General features: G+C 36.7%; 3 protein-coding genes across 13 annotated transcripts in view; 2 read left to right on the forward strand and 1 right to left on the reverse strand.

Moving 5' to 3' along the window:
• LOC131314475 (gibberellin 2-beta-dioxygenase 8) overlaps positions 1–8,212 on the forward strand; it is a 14,470-nt gene extending 6,258 nt beyond the window's left edge. The window contains exons 3-5 of one of the 2 annotated variants that reach the window (XM_058343116.1): positions 1,633–2,087; positions 6,314–6,635; positions 7,637–8,183. In XM_058343116.1, the coding sequence (XP_058199099.1) occupies positions 1,633–2,087; positions 6,314–6,635; positions 7,637–7,867 (1,008 nt within the window). In that variant the 3' untranslated portion in view covers positions 7,868–8,183. Of the gene's footprint in view, positions 1–1,632; positions 2,088–6,313; positions 6,636–7,636 lie in introns of both variants that reach the window. The other variant, XM_058343115.1, reaches the window with a different exon arrangement.
• Positions 8,213–9,588: 1,376 nt separating this feature from the next.
• Positions 9,589–15,229, forward strand: LOC131313420 (probable pyruvate, phosphate dikinase regulatory protein, chloroplastic). Of its 7 annotated transcripts, none has more exons than XR_009196189.1 (5): positions 9,602–10,215; positions 11,470–12,109; positions 12,525–12,633; positions 13,006–13,216; positions 14,502–15,229. XR_009196189.1 is itself a non-coding variant. In XM_058341714.1 (4 exons), the coding sequence occupies exons 1-3, from the start codon at positions 9,745–9,747 to the stop codon at positions 12,626–12,628; spliced, it is 1,215 nt and encodes a 404-aa protein (XP_058197697.1). In that variant the 5' UTR covers positions 9,601–9,744; the 3' UTR covers positions 12,629–12,633; positions 14,502–15,229. The 7 variants fall into 7 exon arrangements, 4 of the variants coding, with proteins under 4 accessions (XP_058197694.1, XP_058197697.1, XP_058197698.1 ...); XR_009196191.1 differs by having other exon boundaries at positions 14,531–15,229; XR_009196190.1 differs by lacking the exon at positions 14,502–15,229 and adding an exon at positions 13,376–13,599.
• Positions 14,563–22,064, reverse strand: LOC131313421 (uncharacterized). 4 transcript variants are annotated; one of them, XM_058341717.1, is made up of 6 exons: positions 21,866–22,064; positions 21,614–21,734; positions 21,307–21,489; positions 20,397–20,523; positions 16,340–16,574; positions 14,563–15,216 (listed from the first exon to the last, which is right to left on the reverse strand). In XM_058341717.1, the coding sequence occupies exons 2-6, from the start codon at positions 21,632–21,634 to the stop codon at positions 15,132–15,134; spliced, it is 651 nt and encodes a 216-aa protein (XP_058197700.1). In that variant the 5' UTR covers positions 21,635–21,734; positions 21,866–22,064; the 3' UTR covers positions 14,563–15,131. The 4 variants fall into 4 exon arrangements, with proteins under 4 accessions (XP_058197700.1, XP_058197702.1, XP_058197699.1 ...); XM_058341719.1 differs by having other exon boundaries at positions 20,397–20,508; positions 21,614–22,064; XM_058341716.1 differs by having other exon boundaries at positions 21,614–22,064.
• Positions 22,065–23,775: the final 1,711 nt, after the last annotated feature.

Consider the following 23,775-nt stretch of genomic DNA (forward strand, 5'->3'; position numbering starts at 1 on the left):
ATGAAGAGTCAGACTCACATGTTGAACAAACATATGGTCATTCAAAATATTGTTCGACTTCTTTTAATGAAGTAGTTTACATTCTCAATGTGATGTTGGAATGAGTATAAAAAATTTAATTAAAACACTTAAAAGTGCTCCTAAACTTGTGCTCCAGGGGTGCCTTGTAGCGTTCGTCATTTACAAATCCATCTGCTGTGAGAGAGTGGGTAGTTAATTTTGAGTAATTTTACTATTTTGACCTATGTTAGTTCATGTCAATAACAAGAAGATAGAGACAACCCTCAACTACAGTTCGAAGTGCAGTTTCTTTATGATGGGCCGATTTTAAATTTCGCTTTAGGCCTTCGAAAAATCCAGACCCACCCTGAGAGGACTTTAAATTTTGCTTTAGGCTTTGGAAAAATCCAGAACCGCCCCGTAAAAGCAGTCGTAAATTTTTATTTTTACCAAGACAATGGTGGAAAATCACTGTTTCGACACAGATTAGGAATTTGTTCACACTGTCCCCCTTTCTATATTAGAGACTTTTGACTCTCTCTCTCTCTCTAGAAACATAAAAGACATGCAACAACCTTTGTCTGCAAAGTCCAAAACGTTGAAAAGAAGACGCAACAACGTTTTCATCGTCGACGAAACAACGAAAAAACATGCCGAAACTTGGTTCCTCCTCCTTTCTTGTGTTGGTCACTAACGCCCCATTTTTTCGAACGTCAAATAAGTACTTATTGTTTAAGAAGACAATTTTAAATTAAAAAATGATGGCTTTATTAAAATTTAAAAAAATACAGTATGGATTTTATGTGAAAGATCTCATTGAAATCTTCAATACGGTGCAGAAATAATTGAAAAATCATTTTTCATTTACATTATTTTTGAGTTTAAAAATGTGAAATAAGTATTTATTTTTTAAAAAAGTGTTCTGGAACGGACTCTAAAACACCCCAACACACCGGCCCCATAATAAATAAATAAATAAATAACACCCTTATTTTATTTTTTTTGGTAAAATAAAAACACCCTTATTTTATCTGGCAAAGCCTCTTTGTTAATTTTTTCATACCAACCCTCAATCCCCCCCACCATTTTTTCCCTAAAAAAACAACAATAAAGTCTAATTGTACAGACAAAGTGCACAGATCACGGTGTGGGGTCCATTACAGGTTTCACACAAACGATACATAAAGATACTCGATTCAATCATTTAATTTTTCATCATCTTGAAATTTGAGTAAAAAGCTAGATGATTAGATCAAACACATACAAATATCGGAATGGGCTAGTTTTTTTGCAAGAATCCTTAGAAAAAGTTTTCATTTAATGAACAGACTAGATCTTTTGTGTGGGATCCGTAGTGGACCCCACATCGTGATATGTAGTTAGCACATCTCAAAAAAACACTTTATTTATGAGAATAAATTCTTTACACCGACGGTGTAAACATTTATTTTCTCTAAATCAATTGCATTGAGACTCGTGTCAAAATAATGGTCTCAATTAATAAAACACGGCGACGTGTCACAATGCAATTGATTTGAAGGAAACAAATATTTTACACCGGCGGTGTGTAATCTCTTTATTTAAATCTTCCACTCACTCCTTCTCATTACCCCCGTCTTCGTTGATTTTCAGCCTTCGAACATGGAATCACCAGAACCACCATTTCAAGAGACTTACAAATCCCTCCTCGACGAAACAAAGCCAGCGCCCGACAACGACGTTGTCGGGACCATAGAGGAACGCGAGCTGCCGCTGATCGACCTCAGCCGGCTGAACAGCGGGGAAGAGGAGAGAGAAGACTGCAAGAGGGAGATAGCCGCGGCCTCCAAGGAGTGGGGGTTTTTCCAAGTGGTGAACCACGGGATCTCCCGGGACATTCTGGAGCAAATGAGACGCGAGCAGGCGAAGGCTTTCAAGAGGCCGTTCCGGGAGAAGGTTAACGACGAGGGTCTGAACTTCTCGGCGGGCTGTTACCGCTGGGGGACTCCGTCGCCGACTTGCCTCGGCCAGTTATCTTGGTCCGAAGCGTTTCATGTCCCTTTGGCTGATGTTTCCGGCTTGGATGGTCTCACAAGTACTCTGATCAGGTACTATTTTTACAAAGCTAATTATACGTATTGTAGCATTTCTTTTTGTTAAAAAATTCTCCAATCTCGTAGCGATAATTCACGACAACATGCATTGCGATTAACATATTTAGGCCTCGAACCTCACCTGCACAGACGTTCACACAGACCTATATGTTAGGCTGCTAAAAAAGGAAAAGAAAAGAGAATTGTTGTTAATATTCTGTGTCCGATTTTGTGCTCACTTATATATATATATATATATATATATATATATATATATATATATATTCGTAGTCTTCTTATTTATTTTTCTTATTTTTAAGTTGAGATGTGCGTTCGCAGTAGCATGGTTGAGTACGCGTTTACTTTGTGGAAGAACCGGAGAGACTTAGCTACTGAGGATGCTGTAAATTTGTAAAATGTACCTGCATGTGAGGATGGTTAATTATCTATTTTTCGGTATTTGCTTGGTAAAAAAAAAGTAAAATATTTTCTATTAATGGGATGAAAATGACTCACTCTTAAATCTTCCATAAGTTATTTTTCGAAATGAACCCGTTGCCTTCTACTGCAATTCTTATTGCTCAGTTTTTTCTCGATCTTCAGTTTTGACTCACGTGTAATTCCAATATTCTTAAATCTCTCTACCGTTTACGCATCCCCCCATCTCTCTATACTATTTTTTGTTGATTTTTAAAAATAGTTTCAAATGCCAAACAAATACCGAAAAATAAAAATTTAAAATTTATTTTCTAAAAAAACATTTTACATCAAAACAAACAGAGCCCTACATTTTTCGTGCTTTCAAGTTCTATTGAACTTAATCAACAAATTATTGTATTCTTTTCTAACGCGTTAATTTCGGATACATGTGATATGATACCTTTTTTTGGCATCGAATTTTGTTTCCTTAAACAATCCAATTACAAAAACAAAAAAAAACAAAAAAAAAAAAACTGTTGACTTGGTTAAAAGCTGCCTTTAAAGTCTTAATATGCTTTTTGATGCTGTTCAGATCCATTTTCAAGAATAAACAACATTTCAATAATGTTTTATTTGGAATCCCTTTAAAAAAAAAAAAAGTTTTCTTGTTGGCACATTATTATATTACAAATCAAAACATTCTTTTTGTAAATTCAAACTATAATGGATAGCAAATCTAGGTCACAGGGCGACATGAAAGTCAAACAACTATTATCGTGGGAAAAGATTCATCCTTTTCTAAAGTTTTGAGTGTGCTTTTAGACAGCTTAGAAATGACATGGAAATTGTAGGTACAGATGTACAACCCATCCAAGTACTGTACTAGTAATCTAGTTGAGATAAATGAAGATTAATAAAATCTCACGGTAAAGTCTAGCAACCCATATTTTTTATACAACTCTGTACTTTAATACTGTGTCCGGAATCATTAGATATATACATGTCGGTTTAGCAACACAAATATTTTAAACAATTGTGTTCGGACCCGTTGGGTGCATATGGACCCATGTGCATGCATACAACAGTTCCAGACAGAATTGTGTAAAAAATCCGTGCATGTAGCATTCCTCTAATTTCATGTGCCGTCAACTACTGTTGTTTTACCTGGATCTCTTTGATTACCTTCCGACAGTGCAATGTTTATCCATTTGCACCAACTGATGTGATGTTAATGGCATTTTATGTTTCGGAGATAATAGATCCTATTAGACTTTGTCAGTAGATTAGATAGGAACATTTTGGTGGATCGAATCAGAAGAGACTGGAATCTTGGAATCCATCTGATCAGCTTGACCACTGGCAAATAGAACAAGACCACGTTGTCGTTAGAAAACCTCCGGAATGAAATATACGTATGGTACTAGTACCATTTTGCTAACCCGGCGTACTCCGGAGAGTGAATAATTTTGGTACGCATTTCTCGGATATTAATTTAGAACCATGGAGTAATTTTATAAAATCTTGACAAATATATACTATGTACTTGTTTAACATTATCCATTACGGACCACCGTCGTTATCTCAAACATAAAATATGTTAATGTACATAAGTGCATATATAGAAGTACTAATAACCATCGATCTAATAGTGTTTTATAGTACTGTAGACCATTACGTATCGCATCGCTCATTACGTAATGAAATTCCGAATTTCCGACGTAGTAAATTTTATTTTGTATTGATCGATACAAACAATATCATCATATTTGACTATATCGCATATATATATATATAAAATGGGTTTTGTTGATAGATACTGCATGAATTGGATGTTGGAAGAGAGAGAGAGAGAGAGAGAGAGAGAGAGAGTGGTACTCTCTGGCTTTTGCATGTCACATGGTAAAGTTAGGCGACATTCACAGCTAGCAAGTGATGAGCAGCTATTATCAAAAAAAAAAAAGTGATGAGCAGCTTGTGATGGTCTGCTAGTACTTTCATGATCTTACAGTTGTTATAAATAGAAAGCTCGTACGTGTCATGTTCTCCCTCGTTTGAGGTGACTCAAAAAGCTTTTTCAGTTTCTTATTATAGTTAGACAGCACCAAGGAACATGCGCTCCCTTGGCCCAATTACTGAGACACGTACACTACCATTGGGAAACTGACACCAATTCACAACCTTCAAGTACTTGCATTTTTATGCATGACCCTCCCTCTCTCTCTGGAGTACATCAACCTCGCGAAGATCGTCAAGTTTAAGACTAAGTGTATGAATTTCACGTCAACGTGTGATAGCGGAGGCTCTAATAGTGTCCAAGGACATCGAATAGTTTCTATCATGTTTGATTGTCAGATTATTTTTAGGAAAAATTAGATAAAATGAGATTAAGAATAGGTATAGAGGGGACAATGGGGACCTACATGATAATAGATGAGATTATATGATTTTTTTTTTGAACAGCAAAGAAAGATTTTATTAACCATAATAAAATTACAAGAAGTAGAACTTCTGCTTGACCAAAAAAAAAAAAAAAACAAGAAGTAATGAAGGTTATTATTTTATATGAATATGGGAGTTAATTATACTCTGTTTGATTAGAATTGGAATAAAGATGATGGAAATTAGTGTCGACCGTTGGATGTTTGTTTGTTGACACTTGAGAATATTAGTTAAGTTAAATATAATGTTGAATGGATATCTTTTTATATATGTTTTTTGAATACATCTACATTGATATATATATATAAAAAAAAAGGGGCAGTGCTAATCTTTTTGTTTTCAGATAATTTTTTTCAAAAATCAATGCCAAACGGTATCCAATAAACACAATATTGGACACGACAAATATTCTCGAATAGCTCTAAGAAGCGACTTCGAAAAGAGACCTTAGAGCATCTTCAATGAGAGATATCAAATCCTACGTGGACAAGTTAACAGTAAAATTTGACACCAAAGTTCAATCCAATCCAACAGCTTTCTTTGATGTCAATTCCTACGTGGATATGAAGCAAGCCTTCTCATATCAACTTTGACAACCTCCCTTCTCCATGCCAAATTTCAAAAAATGACCATTTGTATTTTGACATAAGGGTTGGAGAGAGATAATTTGATGTCAAATAAATAGAATTTGACATAAGGGTTGGAGAGGAGGTTTTGATGTCAAATTGGAGATGTCAAAATGCCACATCAGCCTTCAAAAAAAAATTGACATCTCCAATTTGATGTCAAAGGTTGAAGATGCTCTTAGAGAACAGGATATATTATCTTCCGGTCTCTATTAAAAGGATCAGAGTCGATCCTATTCCTTAATGTAGCGGGCAATAATTTTACAACTAACTCTTTAATAAATTAACTTACTTAAAATTAAAAAATAAAAGTAGGACCCTTATGTTTCTTAGAGGACCCACATTGAAATTTGTTTCACTTTCATAAGGAATTTGACTATTGTGATAACGTTAATGACACGCCTAATTAATTAAGTAATACTTTATTCGTACATTGCTACGTGGAAATGTTAATGAATTTAGGGTGGCGTAGGGAGCGACCACATGACTTTCAATTCGTTTAATTTTGATTAAGTACTCTTATCAGATTACTTTTTTTAAAATAATTGCAAAATTATAGAAACAACATCATCCCAAAGTGAGAAGATAAATTTGCGCTATACATGAAATATCGAGATTATTGGGTGCTCCCAGAGCATGACCAAGTGACGTTTCAGGACCCCTAACTACCTCACAATCATGTACTATTTGTTAAATATGTTAGGTAATTTGTGTTTCACCAAACTAATAATCTACTTTGAATATTGTATTATTCAGCTCAACCATGGAACAATTTGCCAGAACGGCTTCAGACCTAGCACAAAAGCTTGCCGAAATCTTGGCAGAGAAAATAGGTCACAAATCCACATTCTTCAAAGAACATTGTTTGCCCAGCACTTGTTACCTCCGGTTGAACAGGTACCCGCCGTGTCCCATTTCTCCTGAGGTCTTCGGGTTGATGCCGCACACCGATAGCGATTTCCTCACAATACTGCATCAAGATGAGATCGGAGGATTGCAGTTGGTCAAAGATGGGAAGTGGATTGCTGTTAAACCAAATCAAGAGGCTCTGATTATCAACATCGGGGACTTATTCCAGGTACGTTTAGGCATTTATTTATTTATTTTTATAATAACTATTATAGTTACGGGAGGATTAGTAATGAGGTCTGATTAGGATGGAGATTCTTAAATCTTAATGAACGAGATTTGTAACGATGGTGCGAGTTCAACCTCCATGTTTTCTTGCACGACCGGATTAAATAATGAGATTATTAATGATATGCTGGTGATTCCCTTTTCACCCATTTAGACTAGCGTGTGAGAGACAGGGAGGGAGAGTACATTTTGTCATCATTTTAATAAAGTAGCATAACCATCATGGAAAATACACAGACAAGAGGTGGGAATCTTGGGATAGGATTACTTAATAACAGCTGCCCCCATGGGATGGCTAATCATCCCAAAATATTAATAGTCCCACTCAATTTTTGTTAACTAAACAAATTAAGGACTAGGAGACACACCTGATTAAAAATTCAATCCTCCCAACTGCTACAATGGTCATCAAACACGCCCTTACAACCTCCCATTATTGAAAAAATGCGGTGTACTGGCAGAAATGAAATCTTTTGTATCTTAGGCGACCATGTTATGTGTGTGCGGCGGTGCTTCGGGTCTTTGCTTCTGTTGTCTCTGGCCGTTTGTAAGGGTTGAAGTGGCGGCATCTTAATTGGCGGGTTTCTCGGGGTTCCAGTAACGAATGCTGATGGCAGCGCGGGTTTCGTCTTGGGATTCCGGTGGTTTTGGGCTGGCGGTCCGACTAGGTTGTGCAGGTGGTGGCGTGTTGCCTGGGGTTTTGGTGGTCGGCGGCGTTGTGGTCTGGGCGGTGGGTTGGGTGGTTCTGTTGATAGGTTAGGGCTAGGAAGTGGTGTTTGGGTTTGGCCTGGTTCTCTTGGGCTGGGCCTAGCCCATTTTTAGAGCAGAATTGGCCCTCTAATAACATTCCTTATGATCGCAAATTAATACTATATCAATATTCAATGCCGTTGTTTTTGTACGAATTCTAACAATCAGATGTACACTTTGTGATCGATGCAGGCTTGGAGCAATGGGGATTATAGGAGTGTTGAGCACCGGGTCATGACCAACAAGCTAGTGGAGAGGTTCTCCACAGCGTATTTTTTATGTCCGTCATACGACACCCTTATACAGAGTTGTGTTGAGCCTTCCGTTTATAGAAGGTTCAGCTTTGGCGAATTCAGAAAGCAGGTCCAAGAGGATGTCAGAAGGTTCGGTCACAAAATAGGACTTCCCAGGTTTCTTGTCTGAACTAATACTAAGCCAAATGTGATTAGTTGAATTTTGCAACCAAAAATAGTTTTACAGGTATATAATCACCTAGTGATCAGTTTAAGTGCAAAATGGCCTTAATTAATTGTATACTATCTTTTCTTCACCAACTCAAAGTTGAATTGTTAATAGCGTCTTAAGACGCAAAAAAAGAAAAAAAAGAAAAAAAACTATTGATTCTTCATTTAAATTTCAGATGAACGGCAAAGAGTATTGTAGCTAATTGTAATTGTTACTACTAGTACTTAGTTGTTGTATACATTGGCAATATTAATGTGTAATTGTAATTTTGGTCTGTCATTGAATTAATCTCGAAGTTCATAGTAACATTTTTTTTTTTGGTGGTGTGCCAAAGTTTTAGTTGTGCAGTGCAATGGTTGCTCAAAACCATGCACACATTGTTATTTCACTTTATAAACTGGAGTAGTTACAAATTAACCTATACAAACAGTATAGTAATTTTACAATGAAAAAGGCCCGAAGGGAAATAGGGCTGTGCATGATCCGGTTTGGTTTGGTTTTGTAAGAATTTGAGGAGCAAACCCTTAGTCATGGTTTCAAGAAATTGAGAGCTATGTCAAGACCAAAAAGTCTACACACCGAACTGATTTGTGAATCACGGTTCGTTTTCGATTCGGTTCCACGATTTCCAGCTGAAGGTAAAACAAGCAGCAACAAGTCGATCACCAAAAAAATCTTGGTCCTGTGTCTTTGAGCTTTATCATTCATTATGGCTCACATTTTCGAACCGTTTTATTAGTAATATATAAAACAAGCATGGCAACTAGGAGGTATAACATTTATAGAGTTGGTACCCTCCACAAGTCTCCTATAAAAGAGAGAGCAAGGAAAAAATAACTTAAAGGTGAGATTAGCCCTTAGGTTTTAAACTATAGGTAATAATATTTAATGAATATCATATCCTTGTAAATTTGAAATTATATACATGTATTATGTACAATAAGTATCGTTCAGTTCTATCCACGATTTCATATCAAAAAAGACCATGGACCAGATGATATATTACAATTCTCAATTTATTTTTTTTAATTTGATAGACCATTAATCCACATATCCAGTTCAAAACATAAAATTCGATATGATTTAGGCCGATTCAGTAGTCCTTTTGGTTTTTGTTGCACCTCTTTTAACACTCTCCCGTAATCCATTTCTTTTCTTCTTATTTCCAAATCTAGAAAAAAATGAAAACATAATTTAAATATAATCAAATTTCCAGCTTTTGCCAAAATTATTACCCCCTTCATCCTATGAAATTTGTCCGGTCCACACATCCAGTTCAAAACATACGATTCGATATGATTTAGGCCGGTTCAGTAGTCCTTTCGGTTTTGTTGCACCTCTTTTAACACTCCCTTAATCCATTTCTTTTCTTCTTTATTTCCAAATCTAGGAAAAAAATGAAAATAAACATAAATTAAATATAATCAAATTTCCAACTTTTGCCAAACTTATTACTCCCTTCGTCCTATAAAATTTTTCCAATTTGCAAAACGATGACTAAAAGATATAATACATTTCTTTCAAAAAAAAATTCAAAATTATTTCATAAACTAGAACTCATTAATATATAGTAAATTGTTAAAATTTTAAATTTTTTATTTTACAAAAATTGTATTATTTTAAAATTTTCATTTTGTAGACTGGATAAATTTTATGGGTGGGAGTCTTCATTTCGAGTTTCTCATGCTCATTATTGGGAGGATAATAAAACAAGAAGGTGAGAAGATAATTAAAACAGATATCCATTTCTGTATCAATTTCAAGGATCAAAAAATTTCCAATCCATCCAAAAAATATTTCTCCACAAAAGTTTTGAGGGAAAAAATTGAAGAGAGATGTTTGCCCGTACGTCCCTAGACCTCTCCAACCTCCGCGCCACCACACCGTCCTCCGCCGCTCCAGAACCGAAGCCCAAACAGATCCAAAGCAACCATTCCGCCTCCGACCCTCACTCCGAGCCACAGCTTCGGAAGCTCAAGGGCAGCGCCCAGCTGAACCGCTGGTCCAGGGCCCGCGCCGTGCGGTCCGGCCGGAAACTGGACCGCCAAAACCACCGCGCCGCGACAGCGGTGGTGGAGGAGAGGCAATCGGGGGAGGGCACGTGGCGGAATTCTCCTGTGGCCGCCGTTGGCGGCAGTGAGGAGAAGGAGGAGGAGGATGAGGCAGCAGTGTTGGCGAAGTCCATTTATATGGTGTCGGATGGAACTGGGTGGACGGTGGAGCACTCTGTTACCGCTGCGTTGGGGCAGTTCGACCACTGCTTGGTTGATCGGGGTTGTCCCGTTAATACCCACTTGTTTTCAGGGGTAACTATGTCTTTTCCCTTTCCTTCTACTTTCCAAGATTTATATATTTGTGAAATATGTTAAGGTTGATTATAGCTTAGTCACATAATCCTTTAAAACGGTTCGCGCTCGTGCTCTCAATTCTTGCTCTTATTTGAGAGATTTTTGAAAGATGCTTTTATGATCGTGCTCCTGCACCCGCACCCAACCGCGCATTATGCGACTTAGGTTTTGAGAGGTATGCGTTCACGGGGTTCAGTTTTTTTTTGACGACTAAGGTGTCCGGGCCAGCTTACGTGCACATGTATTAATCATGAGAATTCCACGATCGACTAACGGCTGCCCAATTATAGTCAGAGACTCGGAGCAAAGCTCATTAGTAAATGGGTTTTAGCTTTTTTGGTACACCGTGTTCATTTGTGCATAGGAGACATTTAAGCTTGTTTTGCATAATTTATGAGAAATTTGGTCTGTAGGGCAACAAGAAAACAATGTATTAAAAGAGAAGTGTAGTTGAGGTGATAATGCTAAGTTGGGTGTCTGCCGTCTAGTAAGACCGGAAGCATAAAATATTTCAAAGATGAACAAATTCTAAAAATGGGAGGAGTACTGTAGCATTGTGGGGGAGAAGGTACTAAGATGGTTTTTGTGACCGGCAGATACAATCGTGAAGTAAACGGATATGATCATCGTCACTGGAACCAGTAATGCTATAGAGACAACATTAGGTGACTGTGTTTTAGATACCGTGTGAATTTTCTGTCACTAGATGCATTGGCAGAATAGTCCTATTTCAACGTATATTGTACTGGTGGCTATTTTTGATGTAGTTCTACCCATCCTTCTTACTCCTTTTTTACAACGCGTGCGGACCCAGTGTGAGTAAACCTGGTGTTTATCTGCAATCTCATGAGAGAGCAGTATGACCATGTATGATAAGTTGGACTATTAGTGTGGGGACTAGCAATACCATCTCTCATACAAGGTATTGTATACGCCACTTTTTTTAGTGTAATAGTCCAATGGGTTTGTGATCCTTCCATCAGCTGTTGCACTCGACGATGGAAACGACTCTGGTCTATCAAACAGCCCTTTGATCTTGGATGACCTTGTATCGCAATTTTTTTCTAAGAAATTATGAAACAGAAATAAATAGATGTTAACTTCTCGAGCTTTATATGTTTATCACTCCCTGTTTAATAGGCTACTTTCATTTATCTGGTCAAAACCTTAAAACTTGTATTGGGGTTGCTGTAATAACTATCTGGTTCCCAGATTGATGATTCAGAACGGCTATTGAAGATTATAAAGCAAGCAGCCAAAGAAGGCTCAATGCTGGTGTACACTTTGGCTGAGACTTCCATGGCTGAAGCTGCCAAACAAGCTTGCAGGATGTGGGGCGTTCCATCCACCGATATACTTGGCCCCATTACCGAGGCTGTTGCTTCTCATCTAGGAGTCTTGCCATCTGGTGTCCCTCGAGGGGCCCCGGGCAGGAGTTCCCATCTTACGGAAGAATACTTCCAACGGATTGAAGCTATTGAATTTACCATAAAGCAAGATGATGGGGCCCTTCCTCAAAACCTCCATAAAGCTGACATTATTCTTGCTGGTGTCTCTCGTACTGGAAAAACACCACTGTCAACTTATTTGGCTCACAAGGGATATAAAGTGGCCAATATCCCAATTGTGATGGGCGTAGGAGTGCCGAAGACACTTTTTGAAGTAGACCCAGAGAAGGTTTTTGGTTTGACTATAAATCCAGTAGTCCTCCAAACAATTAGAAGAGCTAGAGCTAGGAGCTTGGGCTTTAGTGAGGAAATGAGGAGTAACTATTCAGAGATGGACCACGTTAGAGAAGAATTAGAATTTGCTCGCAAGATTTTTGCAAATAATCCCAGCTGGCCAGTGATTGGTGAGTACTAGATGTTTCTTACATTTGACGTGTTCTTTTTTCTCGGTTGAATCCCTTTATGGCTGGTTTGTTTGACTGGATTAATACTGGAATGGTATATAAGGCCATTGGATAAATAATCCTCCTGGAACAGTAGGAAGGGGATTAGTAATTTCTGATGGCGACGAATATCTCTTCTTAACCGCAAGAATTCCAACCAAACTTGGGGCATGTGGCCCCTGCGGAGTCATAGTCCAATTCAATGCTTCAATTCTTACAAACAAACAGGCCTTTAATCTATGACACTCTAATGTCAAGCACCCGCATAGAAGTTCAGAATATTGGACTAGAAGATGAGAAATATGATAATAGAAGTTCGTAGATACTGCAGTACTCATATGAATCAATCTCTGTCACATTGTTACTGTGGTTGCAGAGGTCACAGGTAAGGCAATTGAAGAAACAGCAGCAGTTGTATTGAGGCTTTACCATGATCGGAAGAACAAATGTTCAATGCCGAGGATTTCAAAGCGGTACTAGAAATGGTTAAGTTCTTTTCCTCAAGTATGCTTGGCTGGATTATGTTCCTGCAGAAAGAGAGCTACTCTCCATTTCAATTGTCAAACCAAGGTTGCAGATATGAAGAAGATAGTTTTGAGACAAGCTAGGAGCGACTTTTATAACTGGTCCCTCAGGTCAAATCGGGCAAAAACTGTGGTTCAACTTTTATCTTGTTAATTCTCCAAGTTAATGGAGTATTGAAATTTCAGCCGAAATTGAGGTTTCCTTCTTGTAACTATTGTATGTGAATTTTTGTTCCTGTGAAATAAAGTCTGCATTTCTTTGATACCAAATTTCTTCATGGCATTAAGTTGATTATGGAAATCTAAAGACAAATCAAGTTTTTCTTGCTTCAGTTACATAAAACTGCACTCATAGAAGTACGAAGAAAGTGGCAAAGTCTGGAACAATCAAATATTCCCAAATGCAGTAGGGTGCCAATTTGGGTTATCTGGCTCAGAAGATTCAAGTTTTTGATGAAGAGAGATTGAGTTCAGAGATCATTTGTCGACCTATATCTGGGAGAGAGTGGATTGCCTTTGCTTTGCTTGTGATGCATGGACATAGGTACACTACCAGAATACTAGTTACTTTGAATCTACTGCTTGATTTGTTTTTCCTGCTTTTGCATCAGTTCCTGAATTCCTTCTCAGTGAAAAAACCATTTCCACTTTGGCGTTTTGTAACTTTAGACATGAGGCTTATGTTACTATGCCTTTGGTGCAGGGGTAGACCCATGTTATGGCACGTGCCCCCAATCAATTTCCATTCCTAACCAGCTTCAAATAGTCTGTTTCCTGGGAAAATACAGTCACAGCTTTGCGGCAAAGGAAGACTTCAGCTCTTCGCACAGCTGCATCCTACACGGATGCCGCCACATCACCCATGTCTTACCCACCTCTAAGCTCCTCTCTCTCTCTCTCTCTCTCTCTCTCTCTCTCTCTCTCTCTCTCTCCGCACCACTGCTTTGGTGTACCTGATCTGAGAATCTGTTATCTAAGGATGAACAGTCTGAGGTACACGAGGATGAGCTTTGAGCCAATTTCCTTCCATGGGAGAGGAGTCGTTTGTCAGCACATCATGCAGTCTTATGGAATTTGAACTTTCACGAGTCAAAGAGCAACTTACTAATACTGTTCAAGTTTTTTGTACGATACTTGCTGGGGGACGTAATTGCTCTATGTCGCGGGGACGTGAGGGCTCTATGGCGCTGACTCGCCGCATGCGGGGACGTGAGGGCTCTATGGCGCTGACTCGCCGCATATAATTAATGGGTTCGGTGGTTGTAGTTCATTAGTAAATAATTCCTTTCTTTTACCCCTCAGTTTTATTCTACGGTCATATTCTGCATTGCTGTTATCTTGGAGGTCCACTCTTTTCTGTTCCAAAGAGATCAACGGCGTAATTCCTTTTAATATGGCTGTGTGGTACATGCTTCCTGGTGGATGATCCTTTTGTTCAGGGTTTAATCCCAACCCATATGTTTTGTACTCCTATAATTTTTTTTTTGCTGAAATCTGTTATCTTGATTCCATTTACCCGACTGCTAGGCTCGCTGCATAACTTACCTTCCCATCTCCCTGTTTCTATCTCATGGAGTATGAAGAAATGTAAAAACAGCCTGAAACTATACTAGAGGTCAGATTCGGTTTACACTATTTGCAATTCGAGATATCATCCTGCAATATGGTCATGTATTGAAACAGTTCTGTTTTTTAAGTTGACACATTAATATGAGCTCTACCACATGGGCACTCTCTACCTCACTAACGAATTTCAACCCGTATTTTTCTCAGTGACACACAGGACCTCAAAAATTGACTTGCACATGCATTTACTTTATTTCCTGCAGGCCTCATTGATGCACTTTCCTTTCTTAAGCTTACATGAAGGGCACACAACAAAAACTGCAGTTGGATATAAGAAGAGCACACTGAATTGAAGGCATGGAGAAGGGAAAAGGAAGCAAAAAGTGACAGAGTTACACAAACACAAAAGGTGAGACATTTTTTTGAGACATCTTCCATTTGACATATTCGTGAAGATTCCCTATCTTTGTCATGCTGCACTATGTCCTCGTCTTCAAATCATATTAAAGTACGTGATCTGTAGATAAAAAATCAACTCTATTCTGCCGCTACGGTAATGGGAGCTGTATTGCCTTTCAGTGTCTCAATATCCCTTTCAAGTTTGTCATAGTGGAAGATCGACTCTGCTTTTTCTTTCTCATGCAACCTCTTCTTTTTGTCGCGATATTCCTATTAAAGAAAGCCACTTAGTCTGTGAAAGGGACTTAGACTTTAATTAATCAAGTTATGTCCATGCCTGTTTCTTTCTTCTGCTATAGGCTGCAAGCATTACTAATTCGGAATTAGCTGCTACAAAAATTGACAGAACGGCTAAACCGGCCCGAACTTCTGTCCCAAGGCAGCACTTCTGTTTCTGTTTTTCGCTTATTCAGATGCAGCAGCTCTTATCCCCATTACCACTCCAGAGCATTGTCATCTCCACTTAGTTTTCCCATCGTAAGTGTGAAGTAAATCAGTAATAGAGTTCCCATGCTTGACCTGCCAGAAATGACAAGTAAAACCCGTATAACCTCCTATCAGAATCAAAATTTCAACTGTTTGAAGTGAATATTATTTTTAAGAGAGCACCTCCAACACTATTCTGCAATTTCGTGGCTCTAAATTACAGGTTTTGTTTTTCCTGGTCAATTATTCATGTACGGACTCCAACGCTACTTTCTATTTGAGCTAGTCATTTGAAAAACTAGTAAATGAGGAAAAGGAAAGGGGAGAGAAGCAAAGAGATAGAGAATATGACGGTCTTATATGTTTAGCTACTCTCTAATAGCTGGCTATATGTAACCAGCCGAAAACAGTTGTATAGATGTATAATGCGTGGCCGTTTGTCTAGCCCGCTAGTCAAAATTTAATTGGAGTCGGGCTATCTAACATGCCTAACAGGGTTTGTTTGCCTAGCCTATTAGAGATACTCTCTGTTAGTAGAGCATCCATATTCATGGATGCCAATTTGTCATTGCCATTCTTGTGTTTGGACAATGAATAGTCATTTTGCCAAAAACAAAATGGCAAAGTTGCTGCACCTATATTACTTTGCTGCACCCATATTTTGCTACTCCCTCCGTCCCTTTTTTAGAGTCCAGTATTTCATTTTGGGCTGTCCCTTAATAAGTGTCCAATTATAAAGTTAGTGGGTAAAAGTTGGTGCATTGTCTATTTTACCCCTAAAAGTAGATTTCTTTTTGAAAAGTAAGTTAGTGAAAGTGTAATGATGATGGGTAAGTAGGGAAAGTGGAGGAAAAAATTGATGTGAAAGGTATAATGATGATGTCTTTTTAATAAGTTGGAATTACGAAGCAGAACAATTAAAAAGGGACGGAGGGAGTATTTCTTTTGATCTCTCTCTCAATCTCAAAAATGGTTTCGCCTTGAATTTTGCCATAATCGACAAATGTCGCATTGTGGCACTTTGGCTCCCAATTTGCCATTTTTTGTGCCATTTTTGAGAAATGACAATAAATTTTGCCAAAAATAGCTGGCGAAGTGGATGCTGTTAGATAGAGAATGCAGATGTTTGAAAACGAATTATTGTGATGAAATGCCAACCGAGTCTTGTAGTAGGTAGGCAATTTGTTTCCCCGGTAAGAGTTAGTAGGGAACTTACAAGGTGGCAAAGAAGAAAACGATCCTCCTTGGATCGGCGGTCCATGAGGGAGGAGACCTCCGGGAACCAAGTCTCTTTGGGGTGCTTCTGCTTTCAGCGCCGGTGGTGGCACCGCCTATACTGCCGGTCATTATAGTGATCTGATGATGGAGTTGTGGGCTGTTCATTGGATGATTCGCGGTCCCCACCGTTACCACCATAGGCTTTTCGGGCATGCTAGACGCTGCTAAAGCAGCTGCATTTTGACATACGCCATATATAGGATACAAAATTATTTAGCATGTTAGCTTTTCATCATCGTTATGCCTACAATGTATCATGCGCATGCTTTCAAGTATGGAGTAGCAACCAAAAAAAAAGGAATAACAATCTGCAGTGTGTCCCATTTATAAAAGGAAAAAAAAAAAAAAAAAAAACTTCAATGTCATTCTAGGCTTTTATTTTAGGAGAAATGGCTTCTTAGCTGTGTGTGTATGGACTGCAGAGAGCAATCGATGTAATCTCAGCCGTCCAAAAGAGTATTAAATGGTTAGATTTTGTTGAAAGGCTTGTTGCAGGAAGAATAGCGTCTTTTCAAAATCTGAACCATTAATTAATGAGATGAACAAAAGAGACTGCATAGGCTTCTTTGCGGTCCAATTGGGCAGAAGCCTGATTCTTTATGTTAATGGGGACTCCTTTTAATTTTGAAAAATTCTAAAATCAGCCGAATAAGCTGACGATAGTAAGTGTGTGAATATGTATTAAAGGGTATAAAAAGTACACAACGTGTTTTTTTTGTCTTCTAGTGTGCTTATCGTTAGGCCAGTGGGCTGAGAATAAAAAAACCATTTAATTTTTTTAAGTTCTCATTTTGCAGACCTAAAAAATATTTTGGGACAAAGAAAGTAGTTGTACTCCCTCCGTCCATTTTTAAAGTCCAGTATTTCATTTTTTTTTGTTCTTTAATAAGTGTCTATTTTGTAAAGTTAGTGGCTAATAGTTGGTACATTTTTCATTTTACCCTTAAAAGTAAATTTCATTTTGAAAAGTTAGCGATTAAAAGTGTAATGGTGATGTCTCCATGTAGGATAAATAGGAAAAGTAGAGATAAAAGTTGATGTAAAAAGTGTAATGATGATGTTTTCTTAATAAGATGGAGTTACGAAGCGAGATATTTAAAAATAGACGGAGGGAGTAATATGAGAAAAGTAAAGAGTCATCCTAAATATAACCCATACTTATCTTAGGGCGCTGCTATTCGCAGCCCTTTATTTTCTTCCATAGTCCGTTAAAAATTTTCAATTATACTCGACAGTTAGTTACCGAAATTGAGCTACTCCCTCCGACCCTAAATAAATGTCCAGCGTGCAAAACTAGACTTTACAAAACATGCATATTTTTTATTAAAAAATTTAATTTTTTTCACAATTTAATAGAACTCATTGCTATCTATTGATTTGTGAAAAAAAATTAATTTTTTTAACGAAACAAATGCATTTTTTAGAAGGCTTAGTTTTGCGCGCCGGACACTTATTTAGGGACAGAGGGAGTATATTTTCAGCATCCAATTACCGAAATATAATATTTTTTTCAACAGCTATTTACCGAAAATGTATGTTAGGCAATTTACCGAAAGTTGAACATATTTTCAATATGTAGTTACCGAAATATAATCTTGTTTTCAACAGCTATTTACCGAAATGTTATATATGATTGTCAACAATCATTTACCGAAATGTAGTGGGCTATGGGAGAAAATAAAGGGTTGCGAATAACAGCGCTCTTATCTTATAGTTTGTGGCATCATCATGGGTTATCTTTTAGTCCTTAAATTGCATGAAAGCCCCATTGTACCTTGATCGGACTTAATTAGTTTACAACTACCTCTCTTCATTTACTATCTCCTATTTATTACCTTACCAACCCATTCCCAAATGTGATAAATTTTGAGAATTGTAAGAATTTTGTATGATAAATTTCTTATTTTTGTTTTGCATTAATTGTTGATTGCGATAAATTCGTTATATTTTACAATTTTTTCATAATAAAAATTGCGAATACGGTAAATTCATCTTCTAGTTTAGGGATATTTTTTGAGAAATTTGTAATTTTTGTTTGCGTTTATGGTGAATTTACTATAGATGATAAATTTATCATAAGGGGCATCCGTAAAAATTATAAGATAAATTTGTTAGCAGATGATAAATTTGCAAGACCTGAATGACAAACATGATAAATTTCGGGATCAGCACATATTGGTAGGTAAGATAGAAAATGAGGCCTAATAAATAGAAGGTTAGTTTAGGGATTATTTGAAAATGAGGATGCGGACTTAGGCTCCATTTGTTTGGGCGTAAAATATTTTCTTGAAAAACGTTTTACTTATTTTTTGGGTGTTTGGTTGCAAAAAAAAACAAAGAAAAATATTTTACCAGGTAAAATATTTTACTTTATATGGCTGTTTTTTTTCTTGAAAATGTGGTAAGTTATTTTTCAAACTTGGGTTCGCTGCTGGACAAATAATTACGTAATTTTATTGAACTCTCCCACATCCTTAATCTTTTCCACTTATGACCTAACCCTCTGCTTTTTTATAAAATACAACAAAATTTTGTATGTAATACCTACGTACGTACGTATATATACATACATAAATCATTTTACAACTATCAATCAAATACCAGAAAATAGAAAATGAAACTTTTTTTTTTTACAATATTATTTTACATGACTTTTATTTTTACATCGGAATACACTTTACTTAGAAACAAACGGAGCCTTAATGTTTTAAACCAACCACGGGTATGACTTAATTGAGTCTGGGGTAAGTTCCCCTTGAATACCTAATCTTCCTCCACAATCATCTATCCCCAGGTTCCCCAACATCCAGATAATACAACTGGTAATAGCTAGTGGGTTATGGAACATGGGTAACCCTCTTTTCAATCCGATTATTTTGCAATTAATTCCCATTTTTATTTTTTTAATCCCCATGTCAACTTTGCCGTGCATTTAAAAAAAAAAAAAACTCGAAAACATTTATAGACCCCACTTGGAAAAACGACTAATGCATTAATTAATCCTTTGATCTTAATCCAGAAATACTATGGACAAAGAAAATTTACACCGAAACTACCCTGAAAAGATCAACTAATGGTTGAGATTCACTTTTATGTGTGTGATACAATCATCAAAGTGATTCTCAACCATTGATTGCTGTTTTCGAGATACTTTCGGGATAAGTTTTCTTTATACCTAGCATTTCCCGATCTTAATCTAATCAGGGCAGTCAGTGTTCGGAGGAATCTTAATTTTCCTTGGGAATCTTAATCTATCATGGTAATCATTTTAATTGTTTGCTTTGCTAGTTTGTTTATATTTTTTTAAAAGTTGGGGTTGCCTTAAATTAATGATCAGTATCTTTTTGTTTGTATCTTCTACTATTTTTTTTTGTAAATTTCATCGTGTAACTTTTTTATAGATGAATCCTTTGCCTTACGAGAGGAATTTAAAATTTACAAAATTATGACTAAGACCTCATTTGGCTTTAAAAAGTGGAACAGTAATTTTTTTTTTGGTCTTTATTCAAAAAATAATTGCATTTGTTAGTTTTGCATCAAACTTTTGTGACTTATTAATTCATCTCGGCGAGAGGAATCGGAAAAATAAATTTTTTTGATCGAAACTCAATTTTTTTTAAAAAAGACAAGAATAAGTAAAAAAAAGTTGACTTATTGACTTATTTTTGTCTTTATTCAAAAAATTATGAGTTTTGATCAAAATTTTTTACTTTTCCGATTCCTCTTATCAAGACGAATCAACAAATCACAAAAATTTGACCCAAAAACAAACAAATGCAAAAAAGATTTTGAATAAGGACAAAAAAATAAGCCACTCAACTTTTTAATCCAAGCCCCCTTTAAGATGTTTTTTTAATTTCTCTCGTTGAGACGAATATTTAATCCCAAACACTATGACGGAAAGCTTAAAAAAAATTGACTAAACACCAAAAGTTTTAAGAGTCTTTAGGAACAATTAAAATTTGATCCGAACTTTTTTAAAGGTAGTACTTTACCTCTTGGCGAAGCCGCTGATTCGATACTAGTGTCTCCTTCATTATCAGTACTTGATGGAGTAATCTTTTTCTCGTTTCTTCGCTGCTGTGATCCTTTTCTTGAAAAGCCTCTCTGCAACTTTTTATCCTAACGCGTCGTAAATTCAAATCTCAATCTATTAGAACATTTGTCGTAAGTTACTTACTTCTTACGTCTCATAAAGTTTGTTCGGTCCGCAAAACAAAAACTAAAAATAATACATTTATTACCAGAAAAAAATTCCAACTTTTTTTTTCATAAATCGAAAGAACTAAGTGATATCTATTAAATTGTTGAGGTTTTCTAGCAAAAAAATGTACTATTTTTAACTTTTCATTTTGCAGACCGGACGAACTTTATGGGACGGGATGACTATAAAATAAGTGTAAGAAAGTTTCACAAAGCAATTTGACTGTTTGATATTTCAGCCAAAAGTAAAGCAGGTAGTTATTGTTTACTAGTCAAAGAATGGAAGATTAGTACGAGATAATCTAAGGAGAGTAGGTGATAATTAAGGTATTATTGCCGGAATCTCATTACTCTTTTTTAATTAAATTTCATTAACTCATACTTAGTGTTTAATGACTGCTGATTTATTTCCTTGGAGATTAAAAAAAAAAAAAGAAAGCGAAAAAAATCAGAGTAATTTGAACGAAAACGGAAAAACAGAGCAATATAGGATGTGAAAATTATTAAGTGGAAAAGAGGTCCCAAGTCACCTATAGGCTATTAACCCATTTGTGTTTGTACTTCTATTCTCGTCCAGTTTCAATCGCTCAAAATGGCTCTTTTGGGAGATTCTCGGACTGAAACTGTACGAAAAGCAGAGATACAGATGCATTTTTGGTAGAAATGATTTGAACCAAAAGGACAAGGGAGAGTAAGACTCACTGTGAATCTTGAATTTGCAGGTTTGTCCTTGTCGGCTAGATGAGAAAGGCGATCCATATCCACCGCGAAGCTATCAGGTTTGGTGTTGGTGAATTGCAAGCCGTTTGTTTGATCAGAGACTGAGATTTTCTGGGTATCCATTTCGGCGAGCACGCGAGACGGGCTGAGAGCATCTGAATATTCCTGATACATTGAGGGAGAAGATTTCAGTTATTTGGTTGAGAAAGAAAAGCTACAACACCCGAGAATCCAATGGAACAGTATCAGCAGGACAATCCAAGAAAAAGACCCATTAACCGATACTCACCAACTTTGGATTTTCTGCCATTTTTTCCCCACCTTCTGAGAGAGAGAGAGAGAGAGAGAGAGAGAGAGAGAGAGAGTATACAACAGCTTGCGTGCTGAATTGGTCAGTCGCTTTTCACCACCTGATACATTGACCCAAATCGCAAAAACACATCTCAATTGGTCAATTTTGATGAATAAAATTACCGACTCCAATCCATAGAGGAGCAAACTCTCGTGAATGATAGAGAGACACAGCACTGTGTTTCTTTACCCAGACAACTGCTTCCTTAGAAGACACGACTTCGAAGACGTTACGCACCAACCGTCAGTTCACAGAGGAAGTTATTTTCAGGTGGGAGTTCCAGTTTGATAGGAGAAGGTGGTGGGAAATTTCTAGGAGAGAGAGAGAGAGAGAGAGAGAGAGAGAGAGAGAGAGAGAGATCAAGTCATCACGGGGTGATGTCTTTTGTGGACAAAATTGGGAGTTTTATCTAGTTTCGTTGAAGCGTGCGTTGTAACGCTACATAATTAGGACCGGGAATCTTTATAGGAGAGGAAAATGGATCCCCTAATATATAATAATAATAATAATAATAATAATAAAACAAGAAAGTGGAGTGCAAGTTGGCATATGGATTGTGGATCGATGCATCTTGGGGTGGATTTAATTAAATACATACTATCAACCGAATCGAGTTTAAGGTTCATCTGATACCGGTAGCTAGCGATCACATTTTTCTAGATTTTCGTAATTGACCCCTTTCTTGCGTTTTACTTGTGGCCTCTCGAAATGACTAGACGGTCCTGTTCAATCCATTTGTGGGTCATTTACGGCTTTGATTATTGAATCTAGTATAATTTATTTATAACATTCATCTTAAAAACCTCAACATAACCCTAATCATTTATATATCCAAAGATAAATGTGTTTCCAAATCATTTTAGGCAGTACCCTATCCACATGATTTTCATCGTGACTGCTGCACTCAACAAATTCTAGAGTATGTGAGCATGGCTTCGATTATCAAAGTTGACCGAACACGATGTATTGGAAAGGATCAGGTTGCATTCCGCTAAAGAAAATAAGTACTTAATTTTTTGAATTAAAGATGATGTATTGTGAGAGAATAACCTATTTTGTAAAGTGAAAAATAAGTACTTAAAAAATAAGAATCTTAACAGGACGGACCTAAAAGTAATTCCATGCTAATCTATAAAAGATGCATACAAAGTGGTGGTGTTTGAAATTGTTGGGATTGGGTCTACGATTAGGATGCTGTGAACTTGTAAAGTAACTCAACGTTGGCTGAAAAATGGTCAACAAGTTCATGTGAACATAATTTACAATCCTGTGTTGAATTTTTTTTCAAAATTTAATCATCAATTCTTTGGAGTCTTTGACGACTTCGCCAAAACAATTAATTAATCCTGGAATGAAATCTCCGATTGATTTATGAAATGGAGAGAATCCTTTAGAATCTGCAATTTAGTTGGAGCCATTAAATCGGACATCGTGTGGCTTTTCTAAAAAAAAAAAAACGAAAAAGAAAAAAGAAGTCTCCCTTGGTTTATTACTTTATTTCCATTCTTACGTCCGTCAACTGAAAATAAGTAAATATTATGATAACGTCTAGGAATACAATTTCAGAAAACAACTCTACAAACAGTTATATATGTCTGGATCCGTTCGATGTATATTATATATATGTCTCACATGCATCCTGCGAAATTCTGGATACGGTTGTGCCCGATTTTGTGTTTTGAAGTTGTGTAATTCCAAACTTCACGATTACTTGAATCGAATGTGGATAACATTTTTTTTTTCTTTCTTTTTTGATCCTCAACGTGGAGAACTTGAACCCTGCTATATATTAACCAGAACAATATTCCTCCTTTCGCACTATTTATTTGTCTATTTTTTGGAATAGTGACAGATCGATGTAGTACAACATTGAATTAATTGCACGAGATTTCATCTTCAAGATAAGTACTATATGTGTTATTGAAAATGGATAAAAATAGTCAATCCACAAGTTAATTAAAGAAGAATTAATGCCAAAAAAGATTGAAAATTAATAAGAGAATGAAGGTTAATTTGCTATTAATTAACCACAAAAGGGCTAATGAAGCGTGCAGTGCAAGTCATGGATTAATCCAGCTTCCTTAGAAATATCAATTTAT

The sequence above is a fragment of the Rhododendron vialii genome, chromosome 13a, assembly GCF_030253575.1.
Source record: "Rhododendron vialii isolate Sample 1 chromosome 13a, ASM3025357v1".
Lineage (NCBI taxonomy): Eukaryota > Viridiplantae > Streptophyta > Magnoliopsida > Ericales > Ericaceae > Rhododendron > Rhododendron vialii.